This window comes from Somniosus microcephalus, chromosome 17, assembly GCF_052327205.1.
Source record: "Somniosus microcephalus isolate GS21.2 chromosome 17, FLI_Smic_1.0, whole genome shotgun sequence".
Taxonomy (NCBI): domain Eukaryota; kingdom Metazoa; phylum Chordata; class Chondrichthyes; order Squaliformes; family Somniosidae; genus Somniosus; species Somniosus microcephalus.
The window spans coordinates 16,372,133-16,390,088 of record NC_141003.1 but is presented as its reverse complement, the minus strand read 5'-3'; the positions used below and the strand labels follow the sequence as shown (position 1 = coordinate 16,390,088).

The window sequence follows — 17,956 nt, the reverse complement described above, 5'->3', positions numbered from 1 at the left end:
ATAATAACTTACCTGTTTCTGATTCATTCTGATCTGAATTAATTGTACCTGTGAACGATACAGAAGCAATATTTTAAAAAGGGATAAAGCTGGTTATCAAAATTAAATAAACTATTTACAGCCAAGTAAATTGAAATGCAATTTTCAAAGTAAGACAAGTGACCAGTAACTAGCAATGGCGCTCGCTCGAACTACAGCTTTTAACTAAAAGGAGAGCTATCCTGTCGCTGTTAAGTTGTAGGCACATATTTGAGACTAAAAGCCGCTTAGAACATTACAGGACTGTAGCTGCACACTGTTCGCTGGTCAGGCAAATCGGAGATTGTCCTGAATATCCTGAATAGGCTGATAAGTGGCAGGTAACATTCCCACCACACAAGTGCCAGGCAATGACTATCTCCAACAAGCGAGCGTCTAACCATGGCCCCTTGACTTTCAACGGCATTACCATCTCCGAATCACCCAACTTCAACATCCTGGGAGGTAACCATTGACCAGAAACGTAACTGGACCAGCCACATAAATACTGTGGCAACAAGAGCAGTTCAGAGGCTGGGTATTCTGCGGCGAGTGTCTCACACCCTGAGTCCCCAAAACCTTTCCACCATCTACAAGGCACATGTCAGGAGTGTGATGAAATACTCTACAGTTGCCTGGATGAGTGCATCTCCTAAAACACTCAAGAAACTCGACACCATCCAGGACAAAGCAACCCACTTGATTGGCACCCCATCAACCACCTTAAACATTCACTCCCTGCACCACCAGTGTACCATGGCTACAGTGTGTAACATCTACAAGGTGCACTGCAGCAACTCACCAAGGCTTCTTCGGCAGCATCACCCAAACCTCTTCCACCTAGAAGGACAAGGGCAGCAAGTGCATGGGAACATCGTCCCCTCCAAGTTCCCTTCCAAGTCACACCCCATCCTGTCTTGGAAGTATATCGCCAATCCATCATCGTCTCTGGGTCAAAATCCTGGAACTCCCTCCCTAACAGCACTGTGGGAGTACCATCACCACACGGTCTGCAGTGGTTCAAGAAGGCGGTTCACCACCACTTTCTCAAGGGCTATTAGGAATGGACAATAAATGCTGGCCTTGCCAGCGATGCCCAGATCCCATGAACAAATAAAAAAGAGGCATTGTTAGGGAGGCCGTGTGCTTGGGGAGCACTATTTGAAGAGGCTGATGGTTGCATCAATGAAAAACCTTTTTCAGCATTTTCCTCGGCCGTGATTGATCAGCCCTGCACTCTGGTTTGGAACCCGCCGTCAAACATAACGGGCTGGATTTTATCAATGGAGGCGAGTAGGAGGCGGGACTTCCACCTTTTGGGTTGTAGTCCCGCCTCCAATGAGTTATGGCCAACCCACTCGATATTCCCACCCTTGATTGACCTTGTGGAGCCCGCGCAGCGGGATCAGCAGTCCAATTATGGGCCACCCGGCAACAGGTGACATCACAGATTGACATTTCATCTGTCAAGAGCTTTTGACAGATGAAATAGCAGCGTTTGACAACTCTTTGAAGCTGTCAAACACTGACAATCTGTACTCTAAGTTAATTCCTTCCTCTCAGGCTGATTTAGAGATCTCTCCAGAACAGAAAGCAGAATGTTGCAACTTTTGACAGCTCACAGCCATTCTGCTTTCTGTGCCGGTGAGATGAGAGACGCCCGAAACCTGAAGGAAGGAAGCCTGCATTAGTAAGTAAAGGTAAGCAAAACTTATTTAAACACTTTACACACACCAAACACACTTACCTCTGCACTCATGCACCCATCACTCACCTGAACACCACACATCTCGAACCCTCCAAGTCCTTCAGCCCAACGGTCCGCCTCGCGAACTTGGTTTGGAGCCATCGGGCAGCCCACACTTCAGGGATAAAAATAGGGATTAGGCTAAAAACTGCCTGTTAACTACCTCTTAACAGGCAGTTAATTGGCACTAATCCCCTTCCCGCCTCGGGGAGGCAGCTCCCAGCACAGGTTGGGTACCCGCCTCCTGGGAAACGGGCATGGAGGTGGGGTGGGGGCGGGATGGGTTCGTGCCCCCCGATTTCGTGATTTTACCACTCCACATGCCTCCATTCCTGCCCCCATGGCCCTGGGCAATTCTAGCCCAATGGCTTTAACCGCTGACCCTCCTCCAAACCCGCCCTCTAAGAGCAGGCAAAATTCCGGCCGGTGTTTAGGCTGCAAGTGTTCACTCTATATCTACTGTCACCTGCACTGCTAGATTTTAAAGGCGCACATACCCTTCACTGTGCCATCTCAAATTATCAAGACACATATGGCAACGATGTCAAACCTTCATTCAACGTAAATTTAATCCAACATAAGAAAATAACAGAAACTTCACAATTAAATCTATCAGAACACATAAGTTAGTACCCTTGTGCTTATTTACATGTCATCTGTCTCTTACGCGTACTTCTGCATTGTGCTCCCCCGTGGCTTCAGCAGATGTAGATACAGTCTGCTCACCTCCCTGCTGCGCCTGCTTAGATGCCTTTGGCGGTCATCCTCTGGGCTTTGGAGCCTGTGAAGGCCCCGCCAAAGACTGCACCTCCTGCAGCTGCACAGGGGCAAACTCGGCCATCACTGCTTGGGTGCTTATCTGGAGCTCTGACCGAGGGGTTGGTAATGGGATGGAAGTTTGAGCATTTGGAGAGGAGCCCTCACAATCATGTCCCCTGCCCCATCATCCCTCTCATGGGCCACCCGCACTTCTCTGCTAGCAAGTAGCTACATAGCACCGTGCTGCACATCAGTTGCACCATGTGGACCTGTCTCTGTACTGAGAGTCCTCATAATGGGGACATCCATATACCTCTGGTTCCTCTCCAGGATATATGTCCTTCTATCCTCCATAGCTGACTATCTATCTAGAAGACTCACCATGTTGCTTTGATTCTGGTGAATGATGTCCTCCATGGAGGTTGTCATTCTTTCCATTGCAGAACCCACGTTCGCCCATGCATGCACAATTGCATTATTCATGTTTGTGATGGACTCCTCTATTCTCTGCACACTCGCATTCACTGTGCTTGCAAAACCAGTCAGAGCCTCCTGCAGCTGTTCCAGAAGATCCAGTGCCGCTCTCCTTCTGGATGACACAGAGGCTCAGCATCTACATGCAACTGAGCAGAGCTAGGAGCGCCCTGTGGCCTCTGACGACGACTCTTCACTGCTGTGCATGTCTCCACCATCTGCTCTTGCTCACTTGTGAGTTGTGAAACGCCAGGTGACAATACTACTCTATGTCGCAAAAAACCCATCGAGGTGTGCGTCTCTGCGTTGGTGCTGGGTGCACTCATTTCTGCTGAAGATGCTCCTCAAAGGACGAAGATTCCTCTGAAGAGTCCTCCTGCTCATCTTCCTGGACAGTAGGGAGGGTGGCTCATGATGGCCCTGTGGGACAGTAAAGACATGCGTTACACATGTGACATAGAAACATAGAAACATAGAAGATAGGAGCAGGAGTAGGCCATTCGGCCCCTCAAGCCTGCTCCGCCATTTAATGCAATCATGGCTGATCATCCAAATTAAGTACCCTGTCCCTGTTTTATCCCCTTATCCCTTGATCCATTTAGCCTTAAGAAATATATCTAACTCCTTCTTGAATATATTTAATGAATTGGCCTCAACTGCCTTGTGTGGTAGAGAATTCCACAGGTTCACCACTCTCTGGGTGAAGAAATTCCTCCTCATCTCTGTCCGAAATAGCTTACCCCTTATCCTTAGACTGTGACCCCTGGTCCTGGACTCCCCTGCCATCGGGAACATCCTTCCTGCATCTAGTCTGTCAAGTCCTGTTAGAATTTTATAAGTTTCAATGAGATCCCCTCTCATTCTTCTAAACTCCAGCGAATATAAGCCCAATTGACCCAATCACTCCTCATACATCATTCCTGCCATCCCAGGTATCAGTCTGGTGAATCTTCGCTGCACTCCCTCCATGGCAAGAACATCATTCCTCAGATAAGGCGAACAAAACTGCACACAATACTCAAGGTGTGGTCTCACCAAGGCCCTGTACAACTGCAGCAAGACATCCTTGCTCCTGTACTCGAATCCTCTCGCTACGAAGGCCAACATACATTTTGCCTTTGTAACCGCCTGCTTACCTTCAGGTCCTGGTGCATAAGGACACCCAGGTCTTGTTGCACTTCCCCTTCTCCCAATCTATTGCCGTTCAGATAATAATCTGCCTTCCTGTTTTTGCCACCAAAGTGGATAATCTCGCATTTATCCACATAATACTGCATCTGCCATGCATCTGCCCAATCACCCAACCTATTCAAATCATACTGGAGTTTCTCAGCATCCTCCTCACAGCACACACGCTCACCCAGCTTTGTGTTATCTGCAAACTTGGAGATATTACATCTAGTTCCCTCATCTAGATCATCAATATATATTGTGAATAGCTGGGGTCCTAGCACCGATCCCTGCGCTACCCCACTAGTCACTGCCTGCCACTCGGAAAAAGACCCATTTATTCCAACTCTTTGCTTCCTGTCTGCCAACAAGTTTTCTATCCAAGTCAGTACCTTACCCCCAATCCCATGTGCTTTAACTTTACAAGCTAATCTCTTATGCGGGACCTTATTGAAAGCCTTCTGAAAGTCCAAATACACCACATCCACTGGTTCACCCCTATCTATTCTACCAGTTACATCCTCAAAAATGTAGATTGCAGACACATGCCATTGTGCACATGATCATGACTACATTTATATGAATATCAGATTCCATATTCGTCACTCATGAATGCCAAATCAGATATCTGGAAAATAATTCTGTCACCAGGTTGCTCTACTGAGCCTTTCTCTCCATCCCCCACTTCAAGCTCCTCAGGACTTCCAGTAATGTCTAGAGCTGACTCCTCATCTTTGGTCAACTGCGCCATGGATGGTGGTCCTTCTCCTTTTCTCCCCCTCACCCTCTTATTTTGGGCTCTCTTCTCCTGCAATGAGGGAAAGATTTAGACTTTCAGTGAGTGTGATTGAATGAGTGTATAGAATGGGTAGGATAGATGTTTGGAGGGAGACTACGATGGAGTGGGTTCCCATTACCAAGTTCCCTCCTTTTGAGTTGCTAATTGTTGTCATTGCATAACCATGAAGGTGGGTGTGAGCGGTGCATAGTTAGATGGGGGTAGTGATTCTGTACATAGGAAGAGAGGGAAGGTTGATGGTGCAAGTGATGCAGGGTTGAGTGAGGATGTGCATGTGTAGGGTTGACAATGCAGAGTGATGGGGATATGATGACAGGCATAGCAGAATTAAGGGAATTGTGCTTTTATGCTCACTTTTCCTGTGCGCAGGAGATCATTGAATTTCATCCTGCATTGAATCCAGGTGCGTGTTACCATTGATCTGGCATTGACCTCCCCAGGTATTCGCAGCCAGGCTGCCTTCTTCCATCTCCCATGTACAGGACCTCAGGAGCTCTGACTCCCTCAACATGAACCAGGATTTCCACATTGAAAAGGGGAGCTGCCTGCTGTCCCTCTGCAGACATATTGCGCACCAGCTGCAGTCAAGAGCAGCATAACCGACATCAGATGTAACTGTGGAATGGTCCCCTTAATTACTCCGGCTGCACACGCGTCAGCAGAGCAGCTGAACAGACCCGCACCTTGTGATGAGGGCGGGTAACCCATGCGGCGGGCTCAATTAGCCCAAGTAAACCAAAATTCTGTAGGAAGGCCGGCTGCAGCTGGCTGCGGATCCGCAACCCGCCTCCACGAACAGAATCGCGGCCGAACACCATCAATGAGAATACGAGACAATGAGTTCCGAGTTCGTTTTCACTCTAGCGGGCGTATTTATAGGTCCAAAATCATACCGGAATTATGTTGTTTATTGGGATCGTAGTATCACCAAATATACACACAAAATATTTTCGGGAAATTTGAAGTGGTAAAAATGGTTTTAACCTTAACGCTAGCACAATTTTAGATCCAATTATATATTTTCCTCCCTAATCCTTGCTCAATTTGCCCTTTGGGATGAGAACCACAGAAGACTGGATTGACTCTGTGGGCTGCGATCTACTGCAGCAGTCACTTTGATCCGACAGCAACTGAGGGAGTGAAATTCAAACTTAGTGGGGGCGCAATATATGCGGTGGTAGATCGCCCACCTATTACACACCCTGTACGATTTTTCTTATTGCAGAAACTAAAAATGCACCCCAGTGACGTATTGGGGTATAAACGTGTCTTGTGCCGCTGCGCAAAGTCGGCAATAGTGAATCGACATTCCATTTTGCTCTCCATTTGATTATTATTCCATCGAAGTAAATGCAAAGGAAAATCGGGCAGATTGCAAAATGGGCAGCTGTCGCGCTTTCACCTGTTTATCCGCTACCGCACAAGACGAATTTATAACATTGGCCAATAATTTGACTTCCTTATGATGGCGAACTGGCAGCATTCGCTGTCATTCTGCTTAGAAACTGACCGCAACTTTGGGGTTTGGCGAAGTTGCGGTCAGTCATTCACAGCTCCGAAACTGGCAGTGCTGTGACTCCCCCCCCCACGCCACCCCCCCACCGTTTTTCCGGCAATCTTTGTAATCAGCCAAGTCAGGGAAATTGACGAAAATTTTGGCTCATCCGCAGTAAATACGCTGTTAAATTCACCACTAAATGTTAGGCCTAAAGGTGCAACTGGGGTTTTAACAGCATTATTAATGCTAAACAAATGTTAAGGGCCTGGAAAATTAATTTAAATTTTGTGCAGCGTGAAATTTATCCATTTTAATAAAAATAAAAATGTTAAATAGATTTCCTAAAAAATATTTTCAAACTTTTTAAAAATATTTGTCCATCTTTATTTCAGCTTTGCCTTTTCCCCATGTGAGAGCCCCAATCTTTGTTTTGCTCTCTCTAAAATTTTAAAAAAGTTAGAATTTTATGAGCTTGCTCACTTCCTTGTTCACCGTCGAAGAATCATAGAATCATAGCATGGTTACAGCACAGAAGGAGGCCCTTCGAGCTCATGCCTGCTCTTTGCAAGTGCACTCCACTCCCCCGCCCTTTCCCCATAGCCTTGCAAATGTTTTTCCTTCAGATATTATCCAATTCCCTTTTGTAAGCCACAATTGAAACTGCCTCCGCCACCCTTTCAGGCAGTGAATTCTAGATCCTAACCACTCGCTGCGTAAAAAAGTTTTTGCTCATGTCGCCTTTGGTTCTTCTGCCAATCACCATAATCCTGTGAGAATTCTGCGTTTTGATTGGCTGCTTAGAAAGCCTCTTGACGTCACAGCAGTTAGCACAAGGGGATCCCCATTAACTTCCGTTCATTAGCATTGAAGCTCGGAAGACCCGAAGTTCTCGACACAGGAATCACGAGATCTTTGTGCTAAGTGTACTTTGGGGCTAGCAGCGAACGCCTTCACTTTGCTGCTGACTGCAAATTATGGGCCACTGAGTTCTGACTCTGATTTCCGGCAACATTTGTATTTTAACTGCAGCATGCAAGTTGCTACAAGGGTAATGGCAGATGTAGAACAAGGAGAAGGAGTGTGAGCCAGAGGACTTAACCAGGTGTGCTCATGGCAGGTCCACGCCCCAGGGAGAGAGCCTGCAGGTTCTCTGATGAAACATTGGAGGCATTGTTTTTCGCTGAGGTGAGACGGAGGGTGTTGCTGTACCCGACAAGTGGCAGGAGGCCTACACCATGTGGATGGAACTAGCGCAGCACATCTCGGGCAGCACTGTGGTCCCAAGGACCCACACACAGTGCAGGAAGAAATTTAATGACCTCACTCTGGTGGTCAGGGTGAGTGAATGCTTCAACAAATGCTACATACCACCATCTGTACCGCAGTCTTCACACACTGCCCAAAGCACCACAGCCCCAGCACTCACCCACCAACAATCTCTAATGACCAACACTCATCCACATCTCACACCTTGCACACAATCACAGCTATTCAACTTTGGCAGGCACATCACACAAACACTTTGCTCCCCACTCACACACACTTTCCTATCTCTTGTAGGCCAAGTTGGCTCACAACAGGAGGGAGCAGAAGTGCACAGGTGGGGGACAAGCCGACCCGCAACCACTGTCTGCGCTGGAGAATCGAATGCTGCAGATCATTGGGCACCAGGTGGTGGGCGCCATGGCCACCTCCGACATTGACCCCACCTTGGGGGCAACAATGGTATGTGCATCCATACTCCGTCTTCTCACATCCCACTGCCCACTCACCCCACAAGCATTTCGCACCTTCCAGCTAATCAGGCTGTATTTATGCATTTCTCCCTTTCTGCTGCTCTGTCCTCACCATAACCCGACTCTTGTGCCTTTATGCTGTCAAATAATCAGCAAACACCTGAGCAGTCTGTTCCTGAGGGCACTGCAGAGAGCGAGGTGGGAGAAGTGGAGGAGGAAGAACACACCACATCACTGCATCTCTCACCTGCAGACATCAGCTGAGATACTGGCACTACGTGTAATTTAGAGGCTGGTATAGTAGTGGGATCTGCACAGGATGAGGCACTGTGTGTGAGTGGGCTGCAACAAGGCCAAGGGGAAAGGGTAGCTCGGGGGCCAGCTCCCCAGAGGGTGAGTGAGTTTTGCTGCACAGGATTCAGATGAGGACCCCGATGGGGAGGCCTTTAGAAGGAGGGTGTTGGGCATTCACACAGAGATGATAGGTGCAATGGCAAGGGTGCCCGAGAGCCTCTCAGCAATGGTAAGGAGTGTGGAGAAGTCCACCTCCAACATTTCACAAGGCTCTGCACACACCAAGGAGCCCATAATTTCCAGTCTGCAAAGGATGGCAGACTCCCACAGAGCCCATGATGACCCAGACCTGATTCCGTGTGCGATGGGCGATCTGGCAGCTTACACTGCAGCACAGGCAGAAGTGAGACAATGTCTTAGTGCTGTAATGCAGTCTTTGCTTGGTGGCATCCAATCTCAGACCGCTCTCATGCTGTCTTGGCTTGATGCCAAGCAAGCTCTGACTGCTGCCATCGTGGCTGGGTCTACCATCATTGACCGGGGCTTTCATGGTGTTGCAGCAGGTCAGCAATCCTCAGCGAAAACCAATGCCTCCAATGCTTCATCAGAGAACCAGCAGGCTCTCTCCCTGGGGCGTGGATCTGCCATGAGCTCACCTGGTTAAGTTCTCTGGCTCCCTCTCCTTTCCCTTGTTCTACTTCTGCTTGCTTAGGCAGCTGCACAGCCAGCAATAGTGAGAATGAGGTGCAGCAGATCAGCAATCTGTGCTCCAACAGATTGCTAGGGTTGCTGAGGTGCTGCCCCGGGGATTGGCAGTGGGTCAGTGGAGCAGGAACCTGCTGTCATCTCTCAGGATGACAGCATTCCTGCTCCCACCACTACCACTCTGCCATTGCCCATCATCCAGCCAGCCCAGACCGCTGCTGCCCATGCTGAGGTGGTTCAGTCTACAGCCGCACCTTGCCCGTCCAGAGCTTGTCGAGGGCATCTTGCAAGGCCATCTGAAGTCTCCTGCATATACACTCAGCAGCCTTCCACTAGCCCTGCTGCAACCATTGGGCCAAGACGTCATTGGAGCACTTGGGTAGGCAAAGGCACAGCAACGACAGGAACTAAGGGATTGCCCAAGGATGAATAGTTAATATTTTTGGTGTACATATGTGTTCACTGATTTTTGAAAAATTTATTAATTCACTTACCATTCTTTTGTGGTGTCTGTCATTTCAGCTTTGAGGTGTCATATGGCCTATGAGAGGGATGGAATGATGGGGATGTGGTGAGCAAAGGGAACGTGGGCTTTAAGTCATCCTGGTGTGAGTCTAGATGTCTGGTTGGATGAGGTGGCAGAGTTCAGTGACCACCTCCTTGGTGAGGCAGAGCATCTAATACACTGCTCCTCGATTAATTAAAGGTAGGAGAAGTGCTCTTGGAATACCCTCAGAGGGTAAGGCTTCCTGGTGAGAGACCTGATGTTCCTCCTCAAGTCTATATGCATGTATGCCCATATTTCTCGCTGCCTATGCTCTCTCTGCTGTAGATCCTGGAGGGAGAGGTGGCATGTCAGTACAACCCCCATTAATATTACTAAGTTTACAGTTTGAATCTTTGAAGAATAAATGTAACTTCTATTTAGTTGCCAGAAGACTCCTGATACAAAAGAACTTTCAAATTACTGAATGGAACTGTTGCAGTGGGTGAAACTGACAAGAAACCATTAAAACTGCATTAACTTGACAGCTGCAAGTCATTTCTGATGATCCCTTTAAATAATGTTCCTGGAGCCGGGTTCTTGGTGCTGGGGTAGGTTGCAAGAATAAATTTAGCAAATCGTGGAGTCAGTGAGCATTGCACATTCACTGACGTCATGATATACCTGGCGTTGACGTTCCTGAGGATACCTCTTACCAGCGGCACTGTGGTGAGTGGGGGTGTGGCATGGCATGTGGCACTGGATATGCCTCGCCCCAGCGATACTGGTCTAACGCCCCATTACTGCCATCTACTGGCACTAATGGGAGGTGCTAAGGGGACTAATTTCAAACCCCCAGTTGTCTAATGGAAGTTTTTAAGCTTTTAGAATGGAATCTGATTAAACGGCATTCAGGCAGCCTTAGTATCTGTGAGCATTCAGAATATTAGGGTTTTAAAATTAATGAATGGTGTCTAGCTGTATTTTGAGTGTTTCGGAGTCTGACAGCATTGAGAGAGTGCCCAAGTATTCTGGAAACACAATACTGTTTCTGGCAATACTGGTGCAGGACCTGCCACAGTGATCACTGTGAGATGGATGTTGTGTTTCACTCATGGTCTGGCAGTAAAGATGGCAGTTCAAGGATCAGGGGGCTTTGGAAATGTGGTTGAAGATTTTGGGAGCAGTGAAAGTGGTTCTCAATGGCCCAGAAATTCGGGTCGGGGGCTACCCGCAGGTGCAAGCCCCCGACCTGCACGCACCTTGCGCGCCGGCCATTGAGCTGTAGGGCCCCATGGAATTCCGATCCGGGGCTTGGTCCAGCTGCCGGCGCGCGGTGCTTGCGTATCCCAGGGCACAGTTACTTCGATGCATTCCCTGGGATCACATGGGCCATGGGGAACCAATCGGAGCAGGGAATGCTCCATTCATAAGTCTTGACAGGAAGTGCTGTCAAGACTTATAAATACTACGGCCCCAAAATAGTACTAAACCTTCAAATAAAATTTAAAAATCAAATTTTTTAAATAAACTATAAATTACATGAAATAACTATTTTAAACAATAACTTAAATTTTTGAAAAAAATTATTTTATATTCTAACAGGGCTAAAAATAAACTTACCTTGCTTTAAAGTATTTAAAAATAATTAACCTGTGGAAAAAATGTTTTAATTTTAATTAATTCACCACTTACCTTGTAAAATGCAGGCCTTACGCCTGCTTTTTAAATTTCTAACTTCTGCAGACTTACCCTCACGGAAAAACCTGTAAAAAAAACGTAAGTTCAATGCGCATGTGCAGCCTCCCCCGTGCACGTGTTCGACCTCTGAACCCCTGCTTTCAGAGGAACGGAAGTGCCGGTTTCCCGCGCATGCACAGTGCATGCAGGAAACCGGCACTTCCATCGGGCCTACGGGTGAGTACCCCGTGCGTACTCACCCGTGGAGACCTGAATTTCTGGGCCATTATATATTGCCAAACAGCAATTATAACATCTTCAGCTGTTTCATCAATGACCTTCCCTCCATCATAAGGTCAGAAGTGGGGATGTTCGCTGATGATTGCATACTGTTCAGCACCATTCGAGACTCGTCAGATACTGACGCAGTCCGTGTCCATATGCAGCAAGACCTGGACAACATTCAAACTTGGGCTGACAAGTGGCAAGTAACATTCGCACCACACAAGTGCCAGGCAATGACCATCTTCAACAAGCGAGACTCTAACCATCTCCCCTTGACATTCAATGGCATTACCATCACTGAATCCCCCACTATCACCATCCTGGGGGTTACCATTGATCAGAAACTGAACTGGACCAGCCATATAAATACTGTGGCTACAAGAGCAGGCCAGAGGCTAGGAATTCTGTGGCGAGTGTCTCTCCTCCTGACTCCCCAAAGCCTTTCCACCATCTACAAGGCACAAGTCAGGAGTGTGATGGAATACTCTCCACTTGCCTGGATGAGTGCAGCTCCAACAACACTCAAGAAGCTTGACACCATTCAGGATAAAGCAGCCCGCTTGATTGGCACTCCATCCACCACCTTCAGCATTCACTCCCTCCACCACCAGTGCACTGTGGCTGCAGTGTTTACCATCTACAAGATGCACTGCAGCAACTCGCCAAAGCTCCTTCAACAGCACCTTCCAAACCTGCGACCTCTACCACTTAGAAGGACAAGGGCAGCAGACGCATGGGAACATCACCACCTACAAGTTCCCCTCCAAGCCACAAACCATCCTGACTTGGACCTGTATTGCCATTCCTTCACTGTCGCTGGGCCAAAATCCTGGAACTCCCTTCCTAACAGCATTGTGGGTGTACCTACACCATATGGACTGCAGCGGTTCAAGAAGGCGGCTCACCACCATCTTCTCAAGGGCAATTAGGGATGGGCACTAAATGCAGGCCTAGCCAGCGATGCCCACATCCCATCAATGAATTTAAAAAAAAGGAGTGTAGCGAATATGGGAGATGAGCTGAGGGTACAGTTAGACACGTGGAACTATGATATCATAGTTATTACAGATCCATGGCTTAAAATAAAGCAGGAATTGCAGCTCAACATTTCTGGTTACATCGTGTTCAGACGAGATAGAGAAGGGGATAAAAAAGGAGGGGTTTCGCATTATCAGTTAAAGAAACAATTACAGCTGTGAGGAGGGATGATATGTTAGAAGGATCATTAAATGGGTTGAACTGAAGAACAAAAAAGGGGCAATCACACTGCTGGGAGTGTACTATAGTACCCCAGTCAGAGGGAGATAGAAGAGCAAACATGTTGCCAAATTTCTGAGAAGTGCAAGAACAATAGGGCAGTGATAGTAGGGTATTTCAACTACCCTAATATTAACTACGATAGAATCGGTGTAAAAGGTATAGAGGGCATAGGATTGTTAAAATGCATTCAGGAGAAATTTTTTAGCCAGTACGTAGCAGGCCCAAAAAGAGAGGGGGCAGTTCTGGACTTAGTTTAGGGAATAAAGCTGGGCAGATGGAAGGGGTGTTCAGTGGAAGAATACTTTGGTGGTAATGATCATATTTTAGTTAGATTTACTGTAGTGTTGGAAAAGGACAAAGAAAAATAATAATAGTTCTCAATTGGGGAATGGTCAATATTACAAAGCTGAGTTGTGATTTAGCAAATATGGACTGGAAACAGCTACTTGAAGGTAAGTTAGTGTCAGAGCAGTGGGAGGCATTCAAGGAGGAGATAGTGCGGGTTCAGTGCAAACATGTTCCCACAAAGAAAAAGGGTGGGACTCCCAAATCTAGAGACCCCTGGATGTCAAGGAGCATACAGGGTAGGATAAGGCAAAAAAAGGAAAGCTTTTGTCAGCTCCAAGAGCTCAATACTACAGAAAGTCTAGAGGTGTATAGCAAGTGCAGGGTGAAATTAAAAAGGAAATTGGAAATCAAAGATAGGGAATTAAAAAATATTTGCAAGTAAAATCAAGGAAACCCCAAAGATGTTTTATCTATCTATATATATAAAAGGATACATCTGTCTGTCTGTCATTCCGTCTGTCTGTCTGTATTGAATTAACTCGAAAGTTATAGAGCGTACCTACACGTGCGTTACGTCGAAAGAAAGCTGACGATTCCAGAACCGTCCTAAGTGTATTTACGTTTTGGCCGCACAAAAATTGCGCCCGCGGTATCCAAAAAACATTCAACATTCCGCTCATTATCCGCTCATTAGCATCGAGTGACGTCGAGGTCAACCAATCGTATGGCGGCTTCCTGGCGCATGCGGCCGGGCCCTCCTACGGTCGAGTGACGGGACGATTGACCAATCCTACGCTTCGGTGACCTGACGGTCCACCAATCGGTGCCTGTGTGGGCGGGCCTTATAGTTCTGAACCGAGGTGAGTCGCCGCCATCTTGATTCCAAATTTTTCCTTTCTTTTCCCCGCTTTCTGCGTGTTTCTTTTCAAATCTACATTTCCAGCAAAAAAAAGTTGCTTTTAAAAGACAAATTGTTTTTTAAAAAAGTTTATTAATTTGTAAATCTTTTTGTTTAACCTCTATAATTTTCCAAACTTTCACCGTTTTTTCCAGGCCTCAAAGCCTGGGCGTCTGTTGACCAGCCATGCCCGAGCTAGGCGCCTCCCGGGAAGGCTGGAGGGGGCGGGCCTGAGCTGAGCATCGCCACCGCCGCCATCTTAGTAAAGGCGGGTGGGGCGGGAGTGAGCGTCCGCGTCAGCTTCTGCCCGAGCGCGACTTGAGTCCGGCCGGGCCTCACACGGTAGGTTGCGCAGCGGCGTCTCTCTGGTCTTGAAGCCGGCTCGGGCGGGGACATCGGGAGATCGCGGGGGCGGGACATCGGGAGATCTGGGGCGGGACATCGGGAGATCCGGGGGCGGGACATCGGGAGATTGGGGGGCGGGACATCGGGAGATCGGGGGCGGGACATCGGGAGATCGGGGGACGGGACATCGGGGGGCGGGACATCGGGAGATCGGGGGACGGGAGATCGGGGGGCGGGAGATCGGGGGTGGCACATCGGGAGATCACGGGGCGGGACATCGGGAGATTGGGGGGCGGGACATCGGGAGATCGGGGTTCGGGAGATCGGGGGGCAGGGCTCAGGGACTCCCCCTCTCCCCCTCCTCTCCCCCTCCCCTCCCCTCCTCCCCTTCCTCCCCCCTCCCCCTCCCCTTCCTCCCTCCTCCCCCCTCCTACCCTTCCTCCCCCCTCCACCTCCCCTTCCTCCCCCCTCCCCCACCCCTTCCTCCCCTCCCCTTCCTCCCCCCTCCCCTTCCTCCCCCCTCCCCTCCCCCGCCCCTTCCCTCCCCCCTCCCCCCTCCCCTTCCTCCCCCCTCCCCTCCCCTTCCTCCCCCTCCCCCTCCCCTTCCTCCCCCCTCCCCTTCCTCGCCCCCTCCCCTTCCTCCTCCCCCTCTGCTTCCTCCCCCTCCCCCTCCCCTTCCTCCTCCCCCTCCCCTCCCTTCCTCCTCCCCCTCCCCTTCCTCCCCCCTCCCCCTCTCTCCCCTCCCCCTCCCCTTCCTACCCCTCCCCCTCCCCTTCCTCCCCCCTCCCCCCCTTCCTCCCCCCTCCCCTTCCCCTTCCTCCTTCCTCCCTCTCCACCTCCCTCCCCCCTCCCTCCCCCTCCCCTCCCCTCCCCCTCCCTCCCCCCTCCCCCTCCCTCCCCCTTCCCCTCCCCCTTCCCCCTCCCCCCTCCCTCCCCCCTCTTCCTCCCCCCTTCCTCCTCCCCCTCCCTCCCCCCAGTCGCTGTCTCTCTTCCCCCAGTCGCGCTCTCTCTTTCCCCCCCAGTCGCGCGCTCTCTCTCTCTCTCTTCCAACAACAACATACCCTCGAAAAAGCCTCGGCACCGCCGGGCACTCCAGCTAGTAAATATATAAAGAGCAAAAGGATAACTAAGGAAAGAGTAGGGCTTATTAGAGACCAAAAAGGTAACCTCTGTGTGGAAGCAGAAGACCTGGGTATGGTTCTTCATGAACACTTTGCGTCTGTCTTCACAAAAGAGAAGGACAATGCAGATATTATAGTTAAGGAGGAACAGTATGAAATATGAGATGCGATAAACATAGTGAGAGAGGAAATATTAAGGGGTTTAGCATGTTTGAAAGTAGATAAATCACCAGGCCAGGATGAAATGTATCCCAGACGGTTAAGAGAGGAAATAGCGGAAGCTCTGACCATTATTTCCCAATCCTCTGTGGCTACAGGCGTGGTGCTGAAGCATTGGAGCACTGCTAACATTGTACCATTGTTTAAAAAGGGAGAAAGGAATAGACTGAGTAATTACAGATCAGTCAGCCTAAACTCGGTGGTGGGCAAATAATTGGAAAAATTCCGATGGACAGTATTAATCATCATTTAGAGAGGCATGGACTCATCATGTAGAGTCAGCATGAAGTTGTTAAGGGAAGATCGTGTCTGACTAACTTCATTGCATTTTTTGAGGAGGTAACAAGAAGGGTCGATGAGGTTATTGCATTTAATGCAGTCCACTTGGATTTTAGCAAGGCTTTTCATAAGGTCCCACATGGCACACTGGTCAGAAAAGTAAAAGCCCATGGGAGCCAAGGGAAAGTGGAAAGTTGGATCCAAAATTGGCTCAGTGGCAGGACGCAAAGGGTATTGGTGACCGGATGTTTTTGTGACTGCAAGTCTGTTTCCAGTGTGACTCCACAGGGCTCAGTACTTGAACCCTTGCTTTTTGTGGTATATATCCTTGATTTAGACCTAAATGTAGGGGGTATGATTAAGAAGTTCGCAGATGAAAGAAAAATAAGTCGTTTGGTGATAAGGAGGAAGACAGCTGTAGACTTAAGGTTGATATCAATGGACTGGTCAGGTGGGCAGAAAAGTGGCAAATGGAATTCAATCCAAAGAAGTGTGTGGTAATGCTTTTGGAGAATGCTAACAAGGCAAGGGAATATAACATAACTGGTAGGATATTGAGAAGTGCAGATGAACAGAGGGACCTTGTCGTAAATGTCTACAGATCCCTGAAGGTAGCAGGACAGCTAGATAAGGTGGTTTAGAAGGCATACAGGCTACTTCCTTTATTAGCTGAGGCATAGAATCTAAGAGCAGGGAGGTTATGCTAGAGCTGTATAAATCACTAGTTAAGCCATGGCTCAAGTACTGTGTAACGTTTTGGTCGCCACATTACAGGAAAGATGTGATTGCACTAGAGAGTGTGCAGAGGAGATTTACGAGGATGTTGCCAGGACTGAAGAATCTTAGCTAGGAATGAATGGATATGCTGGGGTTGTTGTTTTTGGAACAGAGGAGGTTGAGGGAAGATTCAGTTGATGTACGTAAAATTATGAGGGTCCTACACAGAATGTTTAGGGAGGACTTATTTCCCTCAGCAGAGAGGCCAATAACATGGGGGCATAGATTTAAAGTAATTGGTGGAAGGATTACAGAGGAGTAGAGGAGAAGTATTTGCACCCAGAAGTTGGTGAGGTTCTGAAACTCACTACATGAAAGGGCGGAAGAGACAGAAACCCTCATCACATTAAAAAAGTACTTGGACATGCACTTAAAGTGCCATAAACTACGAGGCTATGGACCAAGAGCTAGGAAGTGGAATTAGGCTGGTTAGCTCCTTTTCGGCCGTTACAGACATGATGGGCTGAATGGGCTCCTTCTGTGCCGTAAATTTCTATGAATTTTTTATTCTAAATTATGGCCGATCAGGAGAACGGCCACTGAATTTAATAAGCATAACATTTTAGTTGTGGAAACCACAGTCACAACGTTGCTACTCAAGTGGTCTGTCCCTCACTTGTGTTGTCTAAGCAGTTCGCAACAGAGAACAACATCTCCTAATAAATGTCATCACTTTCATTCAATAAATATTCGCGAATTCAATCTCAAATTTATTTCAGTCTTTTGGAATAATCAACGCAATTCTCAAACAGTTAGGACTCAACGGACATATCCTCTACACTTCAATTCCTTTTGATGCATAGGCAGTATGTTGGGACACTCTGCAAACTGGGCATGCTCCAAATACACAAACCGCATGCTGTAAAAATCTGTAAACTACAGAAACTGGGACTGCACAGATGTGGTTGGATGCTAAACAAATATCCAGTTGAAGTCTAAGCTTTTGAGACAGGTTGAGACCCTGAAACAAAGACTTTAGGATTTTTTAAATAGACACAAAAGCTAATTGAGTGGATAAATTTAAACGATAGCCATTTATGTGATTATCATTTCATTTGTCCTGATAACGGGTACAGAGAAAAAATATCAAAATTTGCTGTGTATAAAAATTGTTTTGCTG

General features: G+C 48.1%; 1 protein-coding gene across 1 annotated transcript in view; it reads right to left on the bottom strand.

Moving 5' to 3' along the window:
- The window catches only part of LOC147105536 (tyrosine-protein phosphatase non-receptor type substrate 1-like), a 29,447-nt gene extending 24,528 nt beyond the window's left edge, over positions 1–4,919 (bottom strand). Inside the window, exons 1-2 of the mRNA XM_086010920.1 lie at positions 4,817–4,919; positions 13–48 (exon numbers count right to left, since the gene is read on the bottom strand). Of these exons, the coding sequence (XP_085867046.1) occupies positions 13–48; positions 4,817–4,919 (139 nt within the window). The remainder of the gene's footprint in view (positions 1–12; positions 49–4,816) is intronic.
- Between the last annotated feature and the right edge of the window lie 13,037 nt (positions 4,920–17,956).